At 31.1% G+C, this 15,191-nt stretch overlaps 1 protein-coding gene across 1 annotated transcript in view; it reads left to right on the top strand.

Moving 5' to 3' along the window:
• LOC124539347 (pikachurin-like) overlaps positions 1 to 15,191 on the top strand; it is a 229,330-nt gene that overhangs the window by 178,163 nt on the left and 35,976 nt on the right. The window contains exons 7-8 of the mRNA XM_047116718.1: positions 3,166 to 3,310; positions 9,752 to 9,929. Of these exons, the coding sequence (XP_046972674.1) occupies positions 3,166 to 3,310; positions 9,752 to 9,929 (323 nt within the window). The remainder of the gene's footprint in view (positions 1 to 3,165; positions 3,311 to 9,751; positions 9,930 to 15,191) is intronic.

The raw sequence follows: 15,191 nt of genomic DNA on the forward strand, positions 1-15,191 counted from the left end.
CACATTAGCATTGTAAAAAGCTCTGGCCATTTCGTTTCAAATTACGACGTACCGACCGTAGAACAAATGTTATTATGTGAAAACAGATTCAACTGTGTAACTATATTACTAGAAATCCCTCCTGACCAAATTACTGGAACGGCCGGCAACTGCGCATGTGTGTGTGTACGTACACACGTATGTGTTGCGTAAATACATGTGCGTTCTCTGTATGTCATGATTTTTTGTTCATCACATATCATGAAACGAAGTTACCCGGCCACATCTATCTGTATGTTCGCGATAAACTCAAAAACTACTGACCGGATTTGAAAGCGGCTTTCACTAATTGACAGAGGAATTCATAAGGAATGTTTAGGTGTATAATTTATTGAGGTTTTTTTTTAAATAAGTTGAAATAGAACGACTGTTGTTAAACATGTGAGGGAAAAAAAAGATATAAATAAAAGGTAAAAATATAAAAAAACTTTTGTACACTAATGCAAAGCTGGGACTGGCCGCTAATATTTTATATAATATACTTATTTTTTATCTGTGCCTAACCAGCCTAGGCAGATCTCTGCTAGTTATCTCATGTTCTACCACGAAGCAGCAATACTTAGAATTACTGGAATACAACCCAAGTGTTAGTGAGCCTGTGTAACTACAGACACAACTTATTATTACCTAAAGCTCACATTGCTTTGGTTAGCATCAGGTTACCGATTTGTCCATCCCATACCTATTGATTAAAATAAGCGCCCATATTTAATTTTTCTCCTTCTCTTGTGTGGCGATAATCTGTCACTTGGAACAGATATCAAGTGCAGAACCGACAGCTCTACGTGCTTGCCGATGTACAAGAGTGAAACGACTATGGACTTCCTAAGCCCTTGACTGCTACTGAGAATTAAAAAAAATCACAATGTTTTACACATTAACTCTTGATGTACTGACTGCATATTTCATTTGAGAATTACCTACCTAGAGCAGAGATGGGCCAGTGGTTAGAACGCGTGCATCTTAATCGGATTGCGGGTTCAAACCCAGACAAGCACCACTATATATATATATATATATATGTGTGCTTAATTCATCTCGTGCTCGGCGGTGAAGGACAACATCGTGAGGAGACCTGCATGTGTCTAATTTCATCGAAATTTCTGCCACATGTGTATTCCACCAACCCGCATTGGAACAGCGTGGTGGAATATGTTCCAAACCTTAACCCAGCAATGGGACATTTACAGGCTGTTACTTTACTTTACTTTTTATTTTGCTACCTACAGAAAAGCTTGCAAATTTAAATTTAATTTATCTTAAAGTATCTTGTAAAAACTGTTTCCTATGTTTAACTAACCTTTTGTTGTTTTTGATTTACATTTTGTTACTTAAATGTAAATCATTTAAGAAATTCCTATTGAAATTAATTATATCATTATTAATTACTTTAACAATTCGCAAATAATTTTAATATTTGTACACCTTTTAATACAGTAATACCGACCCTGTAACATTTCAAAATAAGAGCGAGCTATGATTACAGTTCATAAGTATTTTCAAGACCATTTTTGAATAAAGAATTATTTTGATTTTATCCAGATGGAACACATGAATATATTTACATTTTAATATTTCAATAGAGGCGTATCAGACTTGTTATTCTGGTTACATAGGCTTAATTAATTTCCAAGCCCCAGTCCACATTAACACTCATTGTGAGTACTAGCTAACAATATGTACAATATTTCGCTGGAAAATTTAATATTGAAACCATCACCGCCCTTCTATTGGATAATTTCGCGTTGGTTCATTTATTAAAACGCCTTTTTATATATATTTTGTTAAAATATAACTTTATTCATGTAAGGTTTTATTAAGCAATCTTGAATCGAATATATTAAATGTAACGCTGGTTAGTTTTTTAGATTACATTTCATACTTTATTATGATTAATTAAATTTATTTTTTTTATTATGTGATTATTTAAATTTAATATTTTCATGTCTTTTTAACTCAAATAGATATTACGAATTTATTTTTTATTAGCTGTGCCCTCGATCTTGTGCGCGTTTGAATTTAACAAAAAAAGTCCCGTGAGAATCGTTCCATGGATTAGTCGGAACAAACAGACAGACAGACCGACAAAGATTGTAAAAAAATGATATTTTGGCATATGTATCGTGTATAAATGCATATGCACTGAGTAAAAAAGGGCTATTTTAGTATTACAATCGGACACTTCAATTTTATACACATGTAGAGATAATATAATGACACAATAAATCAATTTGTATTTTTAAAATGATTGTTATTTAAACTTCTCGATTATTCAATAGAGTTTTTAATTTTTTGAATTTCGAAATCTATGACAGAGTCAGTCTCGATTTGATTGTAAATGATTTATTATTTAATTGTAAATGATAGTCACTCATCTGTATTTGGCGCCAAAATTATGAAACCTTTTTTGAATTAAGGTTTTAATGATAAATACATACATAAGTTCAGCTAGAATTGGAATTTGTTTAAGGGTGCAAAGTTTGTCATAAACATTGCACCTTGTTGGTATAAAGATCTATCTATCTATTATAAAGGAATCTTAGAGAATATCTGTACAATATACAAAAGACAATATATGTTAAGTGGTCACTACTGATTGTATTTTAAGTATATTTTTATGTATAGTTAATGTATCTTAGCGGTATTATAATATTTGATAAACTAACAATGTTTAATTATATCAGAATTTTGTTAAAACCACTTTTCACAGAATCTTTCCCACGAAAAAAGTGACTCAGCTCTCCTTAAGTTCTTAGCCATTGAGCAAACTCGAATCAAAATATTTATAATCTTTATTTTTTATGGAATAGGTTGGCGGACGATCATATGGGCCACCTGATGGTAAGTGGTCACCATCACCCATAGACAATGACCCTGTAAGAAATATTAACTATTCCTTGCATCGTCAATGCGCCACTAACCGTGGGAACTAAGATGATATGTCCCTTGTGCCTGTAGTTACACTGGCTCACCCTTCAAACCGGAACACAACAATACTGCGTACTGTTGGTTAGCGGTAGAATATCTGATGAGTGGGTGGTACCTACCCAGGCGGGCTTGCACAAAGCCCTACCACCAAGTAGGTTTTTATATAAATTGGAAAGTAATTGCTATTTTTGTTAACAGATTTGATTGCGGCAGCGGCGCCGGGGTACTAAGATCTCCGGAGCCTGTGCATCTCGGTAGATGGAACACTATATCAGTGTACCGACACCGATGGGACGCGTGGCTGAAGCTAAACAATGGGAAGCGGGTTCGAGGCAGGTCTAAGGTAAGACACTAAAACGATATGCCTTTATTTAATAATGGAAATAATAAAGTCAGTCATGGGTAACTTTATTTAAAACCTGACTTCATACAATTTGAATACACGTCATAACTCATTTTAATCAAGATATGTAAATATGAAATCAAAAAATTTGTATTATTTATTTATTCATGCTTTATTGCATCAACACTTAATCCTACCTAAGGATTAACATTTATAAAGTTGCGCGCATACAACAGGCTGCATTTACATGTGCATTTGCATGTGTGTACAACTTTTATCATTTAACTATATTTTAAGACAAACAATTTTAAAAAGCAATCCTAATGAAACAAATTTATAGAGACAATATAATTAATAATAAAAAATACAACCATAAGATTAGCATTCTGCAGCATTGTACCCATGACGCTGGCAATATTACATCTCTGAACCGGCTGTCTTTCAGCCAAGTAAGCGCCAGCCTGGGCCGGCTGAAGCGACACATTTTTATTTATTTTATTCACAATTTCCTTAATACTAAATGTACCGAGTTAGTCTCAGTTTATTTTCTTCAAACTAAGCCGAGTTACTCTTGTTGCTTGGAAGAAGTATAAGTACTCAGAAGTTATTAGTTTCAGATAAAATTACAATAAATTCTGATGTTTACGATTTTTTCTATTCTGATTATTTTTCAAAGAAAGAAAATCTCCACCAAAGTTATAAATTATTTTAAATAAAAATTCTAAAAGCCTCTATTGAAGCAAGTTTCATTTAAAAATTATTTCCACAAGATTAGAATAAAAAAATAATACAAGATCCTTACAAAGAATGTTCTGTAATAGTATGTATTTTGAGATGCGTGCGTTTTAACCACTGGGCCATCTCGCCTCACAAGAAAATCACCGTGTCATGCACGAGAATGCAATTACGTCACACATCATAATCATACCATGAACAATTATTATCAACGTTTCAATTTATGCATCACCCTAAATACGCTACACCAACATTATTATTTATTTCATAAATTTCGTTAATTTTCCTTTTACTTGGAGTTCCCCACTATAATATTGCATATTATAGTGGCAATACAATTGTAGCCATTTCATCGTGAAACCATTGGATAGATTCCATATATTTGTACATATATACATATATTCGATATACCCCATAGACTATAATATGCAACACCATATTTTAATACTGCTGGGGATTGAAAGCAATATAGCCGGAATTTTAAAAATAGAATGGAACACAAATGTCATTGAGATTTTATTATTTAAGAATATAAAACCTCCTTGCAGAAAATTACGTCCATTGGTCTGACTATTACTTCTCGATAGAAAGACAAAGAACCATCACACTGGCATTTATAATATAAAAGGTTTTTTTTTTAAATTAAATTCTGTTTTCATTTTAATTTTGAAGAAAATGTGTTTTTTTTTATATTATCTATTCAACAATTTGCCTCTAATTTTCGATGAGTTAAAAATAAAACGTACCGAGTAAAACCTCTTTCATTAGTCTTACCTTGGTTTTACTGGACGCTTTAAAAGTATATCCAGGTTTAAAATTTTCGTACGAATTAAGATATTTATTAAACTTAACGAAAAAACAGTGTTTGGTTTAAAATATTTATTCTAGAAACGTGCAAATAAGTCTATTCTTTTTTCAAAGCGACCATTTTAGCTATCGGTGTTATTTTATATGATGACAATTATATTACAATTACCTAAACTTATATTATTTGTATGTTTTGTAGGTTTTTAAGAAAAATAAAACACAATCTATCACTTAACACACTCTCAATGTTATATACTATCTCGTCCTATCTCATAAAAGTCAGAAGTCAGTTGACGAACTAGTAAGGTTAAATTACTGTTTATCGAATAACTTGACGAATAACGAAATTATAGATAATATATTATATAAATAATATATTATAAGTAAATAAATCAGGATAATTATATTATTGAGAGTTGTTATTATATGCCACAACAGCTGAGTGCCTATGTTCCACTTATTTGATAAACTGTGAAAGTTGACAACACGCAAAAAAACTCGTAACATATAACACAAATTAGTTATTAAAGATAAAAAGCGTGGACTTCTTATTTATTGATTTTAGGATGGATATGTTAAAATTTAACTGTAGTTAACTTTCTTTTATTCTTTTCATTACTGTATTTTATAAATGTTGAAAATGATTAACTACTGAGTTTCTTACCGGTTCTTCTCGGTAGAATCTACTTTCCGAACCGGTGGTAGCTTCACTTAATTGTTAAACGACGATTCCAAAGTGCTTGTAAAAGCCCACTTGAATAAAGTTTATTTTGATTTATATTTTTGATTTTGAGCCGTTTGTTTTTTTTTTGTGCATCAATAACATAAATATATAAACATATACATAATATAAGTAATAAATATTGTATTTTTCTGCTTGCGTTCCATAAAACGTACATATATGTATGTATACTACCTTCTTGCGTAAAATACCTATAACTTTTGAACTGCAAGGAGCAGCGCCACATACTTTTATGACAGACGACATCTTTAACGAAAAAGTAATGAGAAAACTGTTGGTAAAACAGGTTTTTTTACAAAAAAAAAAAACATTTATTTTAAACTCACCCCTCGAAAATATTCCCGCAAACGATATTTTAAACCCCTTTTAAAATCAACCAAACAGATGTTTCTCCATAACAATTAGTGAAATCCCATTTCAGTTACCATTTTTCATCCTTCACAAAAATGTATGATGCAACAATAAACAACATTTCTTTTTTTTTTTAACAAAGTGGGGTAGGCATCACTCATTAAAAATATTCGTGTCTAAAGTATGGCTATGACATAAAAGGACTTTGTCGCAGGCTGCCCTGGGCGTGTGTCAATGCACAAGCTGTAGCGAGATTTAGCGTAATAGAATTGAATATATAAATATAAATACATTGGATATTACTAGCTGGTAAGGCCCACATCAGATTCTACAGTCAAACACCAATAATTAGTATTGTTATTAGTCTTATTGTGGGTTGAATGTTGGTCCCAATGTTGGTGGCACATTTGTAATATAATAAATGATTAATATTTCTTACCAATGTCTATGGAAAGTGGTTCCAACGTGGTCCGTTTGCTAGTGGTCTTGTAAGTCTTGGAGATAACTATAACTCAAGGGTCAGATCTGTCTTGCGCTTATTTCATTGCTCAGCTCGTAAACCGTTGCATCAATGATGTTTTAAATATTAATAATAAAGAATAAATAATGTCACGTTACTTATGAGGTAGTTTTCATCGGATGGTTAATGACAATGCATACTAAAGTACATTTTTATAAATGGCAATTAATTTTTTTTTTATTGCATCAAGGGCTTCACACTACATCGACACTGAAATGAAACACATAAAAATAATCAGTCTACGTTAAAAGTAGTTATGATTTTAAAATAATATGGTTAGTTTTGTTATTACAGTTATTTAAAACGCGGTATTTACCATAATCATATTTTTGATGTGTTGTGTCTCGTGAACAAGACTTTCGTAGATAATGTAGAAATATCTAGCTTAATCAAAGCAAAATAAAAAATATGATAAATATGCCGTTTTAAATAACCGTAATATTAACAGAAGTTTTGGAAACATCATCAAAAATATGAATCCGCTACAAGTTCGTGACTTGAATAAGAGATCCAGACAGCGGCCCGTAATTGTCGCGACACCAAGTTAATGTTGTATAATAATTGACGGAATTCCCGCTATCATCCGCCGGTAATGGCTCACGAGATTGTAATTATGGTCCGCTGAATGGAGGAATATTCTAGAATATACTGCACCAATGATAGTATGATGGCCGGCCGTAACTCATAGTATGAGATATAGAGTTCATTCTTGATAGTTTATTTTAACAGTTTTCACAACAGAAACATGTTTTAGAATTGTTGTTGCATTTTTTATTGCTAGAGGCTGTTCTCTGTAATGGTGGAGTCACCTTTAAAAATACTTTACTCTAAAGTTCACTTGAATTAAATATTTTTGATTTCCATTGATATATAAATTAATAATAAACTGAAGAATAATTTATGACGCTAAAATTTTTGCATTTACGAGTTTACACAGTGATATTAATAACAAATAACAAAATCTAAAATTGGTTTATATTTTATTATTTCCTTTTGGAAATTCGTTAAAACACTTGCATCTCAACCGACAATTGCAGGTTCAAACACAGGCAAGTACCACTGATTTCAGTGCCATTTTCATGTACTTAAGCTGTGTTTGTAAGTCATATCATACTGAGCGATGAAGGAAAACATCGTGAGGAAACCTACATGTGTCTTATTTCAATGAAATTCTACCACAATTAAATACACGAACTCACATTGGAGTGGTTTAATAAGCTCCAAGCCCTCTTCAAAAAAGGAGAGGAGACCCGGTAGAGAAATAATACAGGCTGACTGACTGATTACCGAGTATAATTTAAAAATCAAAATCAAAATAAACTTTATTCAAGTAGGCTTTTACAAGCACATTAGAATCGTCATTTTACAATTAAGTGAAGCTACCACCGGTTCGGAAAGTAGATTCTACCGAGAAGAACCGGCAAGAAACTCAGTAGTTACTCTTTTTTAACATATAAAAAATACAAAGTCATGTTAATTTAATACAATTATTTAAATTAATATATCCTGCTTGGAAGTCAACAGTTATTAACTACACGCTTTTTTATAGATTTTTTTTTATATTTAAAGAATTATAAAAAGAATATACTCTTATTTCTGTATTTACAAAGAACTGCACCATTAATGCGTCATTCGTGAATGTGATTGTTACTTAAATTACGAAGTACACGCAAGCGTCTGCCATCGATCCCGATTAAAGTTAGTTACATGTTCTATTCGTTCAACGATAAAATTTAAAAATGGAGGAATGAACGAGTGAACGAAATCGGCCTTACAAAACTATTTCGCTACATAGAACGAAGTACTTTTCTGAAAAGTATTTTATTCTTAAAAATAATATTCATTTGAATTTCGAACAGTAGTTCGAAAATTCATCAGTAATTATGAAAAGAAACATTGTAAAAAGGCTTTATAAGATTGTAATGTAATATTAAATTCTTGCGGACGACAGGTAAAAACCTGCATATTAATTTACTTTCCATATCATAAGCACATGAGCTTATCTCTGTAAAAAAACATAAATACAATAAACACATGCAAATATTACTATTTATTTTTACTATATTTACTTTTTTTTAATTTAATATACAGAGAGATTCAAGAAGCAGGTATATATGTATAAAACATGCTTAATATAGTACAATAGTATAATATAAACACTGATAATTTGAAGTTGGTAATATGGTGTCGTAAATAAAACGTTTTTTTCCCTTACTATGCAAACGCTGTCTGAACCCAACGATATAGATCAAAATAATGTACTACAGAATTATACACATTAAGAGGTCTTATAAAAAGGCCGATGATATATTTCTATCTCGTAGGGATAACCCACAATAAACATTTTGTTATCCTTTACATTTTACTAGAAAAAATGGCTTATTTACGAAGCTATTTTAAGCAGCATTAATCCTTATCCTATTAAGTAACATAACTATTACATACATTTTGCATTTAATACAAATCAATACAGCCTTTATAAGCAAGTAATTTAAATGAATATATTCAAAGTTATGACAGCGTATTGTACAGTCGGGGTAAGAAAAGGTTCATCACCTTAAGATTTATTTTCGTGTGCTCAATTTGAGCGATAATCTGCTTTATCGATTGAAAATAACATATAGCGTTGCAATGATTTGATGTTTAGATTCAAAAGGTACTAAGAGTTAAAGACTTGATAAAGGAATGAATTTGAACTGACGAAGGTTTTCCTACTCTGACTGTACGTTGCAAATTAATATTAAACAAATGACATCAGTTTCTAAAATGCCAATCAGGATTAGATTGACTAAATAGGCTTTAATTTGAATGGTCGTAGTTCGATTACGCCCGATGACGCAATATGCAACCAATAAGCGTTCAGCATTTAATCAGATTAATAAATCTGACATTCATCATTTAAAAAGTATTTACTGTTAAATACTCTCCCATTTTTTTTCTAAATTATTTTTTTTGGTTATCATAAAATAATGAGGTTTTATATGTAACTTAAATATTTAATTATTTTATAACATGTTGTTGTCATTCCAATTTTAGATAATATTGTTTTGTGTGAATGTCAATAAAAGTAATAAAGTAAAGACTCTTTGGTAAAGTCAATGAATAAATTAGATTTTTTTTATTGTATTTCAAAGTCTCTATATCATATGGATTTAAAGTAAAATACCAAGACGTCTATGACGTCACATCCTAAGCACGCTATTGTTACAGAATAATAAACATTTCGTGGTCAATACAGTAGCCTGAAAGCAACAGGATGCCTGTAACTTTTCTCTTTTTGTTTCAGGGTCTCTTCTCTCGTATGACCTTCCGCGAACCGGTCTGGGTTGGTGGAGCTGGGAACACAACTGGTCTCCAAAGCAAGCTCGGTCTGTCCGAGGGATTGCTTGGATGCGTGGACTTTCTACGCATTAATAGTGACACATACCATCTCGTGAAAGACGCAGTTTCTACATTAGATGTTTGTAAGTAGTTTATTTTATAACGCATTTATGTATTACTTTTTCGATTTTAAGATGAAAATAAGTATTTTAACATAAACATTATTAATTAAATAGTTCTTTTCAGCGGTACATTTATCGTGAATAAAATTAAATGTCATTAATTGATTGGGTTATAGTACAATAAAGGCCTACAACTAAATACTTTATTAACTTTATATACAGCTATCAGTGCCCGCGATTTGTTTACTCCTTATTACATCAGCTATCTACCATTGCAAATCCCACCAAAATCGGTCTGGCCGTTCCAAAGTTTAGCCGAAACAGACACTCCGATTAATAACATGTATATTAGATATATTAGATAATAATTTCGTTATAAATTTTCAAACATTGATCTATAAATAAAAAAAAATGTAATTTGTATAATAAGTAATAAAAATTTATTTAATATTGGGGATTTCTAGATGATATTAGAAAAAGCATTATTTTTTTGTTATGCTTAGACCAATTAATAATTTAAACAAATGTTTTATCTACTAGATTGATCTCGTGTACGAAGGAAATATTTAAAACGTCTTGAAATGTAAATTCTTTTTGTTCGTCCTTGGATACTCATGGGAGGTTTTTGTTTGATTCTATTAAACCCTTCGGGCCCTTACAGAAATGTACCCTTACAGAATTTCTTCCTAGAAAGTCTCTAAAAAGTATTAATCTTCGTCTAAAAGAAGTTTCTTTGACTTTCATTTCAAATCTTTTTTCTTTTTCTTCAGAATAAGGCGAACGTCTGACATTAATTTCGTATGTAGGTATATCCAGAAATCTGTAATGATCGGTTAATCGCTTATATTAAAAAGTATTCCACAAATAACTAAGCATAATCAACGTAGATAGTAAAACAAAAACCTTTACTCTACTAAAAAAAATAAAATATAAATAATTTATTAAATATTTAAAAAAGGCGTAAAATAAATACCTGTGGACTTCCAAGCAGGGTATATTAATTTAAATAATTGTATTTATCTAACATGAGTTTGTATTTTTTAAATGTTGAAAAAGAGTAACTACTGAGTTTCTTGCCTGTTCTTCTCGGTAGAATCTACTTTCCGAACTGGTGCGGTGGTCGCTTCACTTAATTGTTAAATGACGATTCAAAAGTGCTTGCAAAATACTCGAATAAAGTTTATTTTGATTGATTGATTAACTAACTTAACTAAAAACAAAAATTATATAAAATATAGAGTTTTCGAAAAAATATACCGGCAATAAAAATCTATCACTACACTAAAAACTTTGACAAGAAATTACAGAATTTTAAGACTAATATTCTAATACGTATAACCTTCAAAAAAAAACTTGTCAAACTTTTAACGTCAATCATTATGCTCTACGACCAAATTTATTTTTCTTTAATATTAATTACGTTAACACGTGCTGACTAACATAATGTAATATTTTCAAAGGAGTTTAATGATGTGTTTCAATGTTAACAAAGTCTACAGAGGAATATCATAAGTATGAAAGCTGTGTAATTAAAAATTGAGTTAAAAACTTATTTAAAGAGGTCTTCTTTTGACGTTTTTTTCACGCTTTCTTTTGCCTCTTTGACATGGCGTCGGGGCTTTTTGCCTTTCTATTTATTTGCTTTTCGAGTCGCAATTTCGTGTGAAAATAAAACGTATTTATCATATTTTCAAAGGCATTTCTGCTGTTTTTACATTATTGCGAGTATTTTGGAAATATCTCAAATGTCACTTCCTTAACGCGCCTATATAAATATTTAGTTTTATAAGCGTTGATGAATATCAAATATATATACGTGTGCTCATCAAGAAATTTACCGTATTAAATACGTAGCCACGAAATATTTATTTCAATGTACACTCGGTGTAAGAAAAGGTTTGCCATCTTAAGATCTATTTTCGTGTGCTCAGTTTGAGCGATAATAATCTGCTTTACCGATTGAAAATAACACATAGAGTTGCAATGATTTGATGCTTAGATTCAAAAGGTACTAAGAGTTTAAGACTTGATAAAGGAATGAATTTGAAAACAAAAATTTAATAAATTATTGTTAATATCACAAAATCTAATGGAACACAAACATTTTAAACGTGATAACATTAATGCTCTGCTTATTATTGATAGTCTGTAGTGTTCCAAATATTTCTGAATATTAATATTTTCAGTATTTCAGAAGTAAAACATAAGTAATGCGCTTAAAATTGTAAGCACTAATTTAAATGTAACGTGAATATTTTGTTTAAGTAAAACATCTATGAAGGATATATTTTTTTTATCGCAAAGGTACTCTTTTAATCTTTTTAGTCCAATTACTAGTGTACACCTGACCTTAAATATTGCAATTAATGAGTTTTTTATGTCTTATACTTTTAAATCGATTTTATATAACTTGCCTTGATTTTTTGCCTTTGTTTAGAGGTAGATTTAAGTTTAAATTACCTTGACGAATTAAAAATCCTTATTATTTTGAATTAAGATTATATATGCAAATTTCCTTTACAAGATATTTCAAGAAACATCATGCGACATATAACATACCATGCTTTTGTTATTTGCTATCGATCTGAAATTCTTGGTTCTGTTGTTGCTAACGTAGCAAACGTGATTCGAATGCTCATTAGAATTCACACGATTTTAGCTCTTATGGACATTGTAACAATATTGATAGTTCGGTAAAGATAATAATAATTTAATTATCAGTTACGTGTCGCTTACTGTGTAGATTATATTACTACGATTGAGTCGTTTTTGGAATATAATAGACTAAAAACTTCCTGAAGGAATCCCGTCTCAAACAAACAAAAAACATACAAACATTTCAGCTATATAATACTATTATAAGTACTAACCTAAGTGCCTCTTAAATGTATAACAGCTTATGAGACAACAGATCCCAGGAAGGTACGTTTAAAGGAAATTTGATCAATAACAATTGAAGTCTGTGAAACACCATCGAAAAGCACGTAATGCCTTTCGGTTCTGAATCAAATCTCTCTTCGGTCGTGCCGGGCGGCCATCCCAACAGCCTACGAGATTACAAATACGATAATAGAGAATGTGCTGTATTTACGGACACACGGCAGAACTGGAACATCTGATACAATGGCGGATATCTTGTTTCGAAATTGCTCACAGTATGTAAAAGAAAGATAACTAAGTATAAGTATTTTTATATATAAATTTAAAAGCGACCCTGATACTGAATATAGTAGGGTATGTCTAAATTATCAGTGTTTCTTTACTATTTACTTGGTGGTAGGGCTTTGTGCAAGCCCGCCTGGGTAGGTACCACTCACTCATCAGACTTTCTACCGCTAAACAACAGTACGCAGTATTATTGTGTTCTGGTTTGAAGAGTGAGTGAGCCAGTGTAACTACAGGCAAAAGGGCATCTTAGTTCTCAAGGTTAGCGGCACATTGACGATGTAAGGAATAGTAAATTTTTTTTACAGCGTTAATGTTTATGGGTGATGGTGGTGATGGTAAAAGGATCTACCCTTTTACCAGTTATTATTTTTCAGTGTATAAAAAATGAGGTGTCACTGTAAGGTATAACAGGCATTAATTAAAAAATATCTCTATTCAATTAAACTTTTTCAAGAGTCACAGCATTTCTAAATCGCTTATAACATTCAATAAAATGTACGCGCGTTTGAAATGAGCATCTATCAATCAACAAAAACGGTAGTAATTACTGTAACTATTTTTTACTAATTAAAATACGTGTTTAATATATTTGCGCACGAATTTGCAATTTCGAATTCGAAATTCAAATATATCATGCATGAAAATTAGCGAACATGTATTTATATTTATTGTTATTATATATTTACTTACAAACTGTCCATACTGCTGTTTTCTTCTTTTAAATTCCCAGGTAGCGTCAGAATCAAAATTTTTACTTCATGAAATTAAAGACAAAAAGTTCGCATTGAACTCTAAGGCAAGTTTTGCGTTGAGTCGGAGTTTGTCTTTGCTAAGTAGTCTTGATGTTATTATGGTCTCTGTTAAGGATCACCATTTTATATTGTAATCCAGAATCTTCTTAGTGATTGTCACTTGTCTTCACTAGGGGCCCCAACGCGTCTTCACTGAATAGTTTTTTGTATAACGAGATTGTGCAAACACTGCATGACGAATACTATGACCACTTTTTAACTGACTTCTAAAAAAGGAGGTTATCACTTCGACATGTATATAAGCAATGATATTCTAATAAATAGATATGTTATATCCATACTAAACAACAGAAAAAAGTGTGCCGTACCGGCGACCGTTTATTTTAGTTCATTTTTACATTTCGTTAAAAGTAAATAGGATAGCTTGATAAAAACAATAAGTAAAAGGGATAACTAGATGTTTTAATTACGCAAAACGTATTACTACGTAATTATGATGTATTATAACGTATTCCTACGTAAAACAACTAAAGGCAAACGTCCCAATTCTACAAACAAAAACATTCTCATAAATCATATGATACTTGACTAGCTATATCCGCCCGCTTCGCTGGGCATTAGTCGTAGAAAAATATTTTTTTTGTTGGTGTAATCTCGATGTAAAGTTGGTACGATGAAAATTTTAATTAAATTTCTATAGTCTAGAAAAGTTTGTATCACACCAAAAACGTCCTGTATTATCCGGTTCTATCAAATATCGATGATATAACATATACAACCTTGTCATCTGTATGTATCTCGTAAATAAATGTACCCTTTGGCTCGAAGTTTTGATTGGTTGCATCGAATGTAACTTAATGTAGCACATGTCAACAATGAATTGTTAAAACAGTTGACGATAAAAATAGTGAAATAAATGTCCAGAAATTGGGGATTTTATTTAGGTACTGGAAGAAGTGAACCAATCATATGATACACTTTAAACGTAGACGCGAAATTATTGTATTGTACAATATTTGTTACTCCAAACGATGTCATTTAAAAGCATGAATTGTAATTTCTAATATACTGAAGGAAATATTTAGACTCCTTAATAGTTCCCGTAACGTAGGTAAGAAGAGGTTCTGGTGGTTCAACCAGTTGTGGTAAATACATTTTACCAGTGGAGTAGCATATACCAGCAGTTTATTTAGTGTGACAATATGGGCATACTATATTCATTGAACCAATGATCACATCGGGATTCATCTTGTTATCATAACCTATATAGTAATTGAAGGCTGATTTATTGAGATTGGTTCTAGTTCTTGACTTAGTCTTTTTAATCATTCATCATCCAGTAATTGGGCTTTTCAGATTTATC

The sequence above is a fragment of the Vanessa cardui genome, chromosome 22, assembly GCF_905220365.1.
Source record: "Vanessa cardui chromosome 22, ilVanCard2.1, whole genome shotgun sequence".
NCBI classification, from domain to species: domain Eukaryota; kingdom Metazoa; phylum Arthropoda; class Insecta; order Lepidoptera; family Nymphalidae; genus Vanessa; species Vanessa cardui.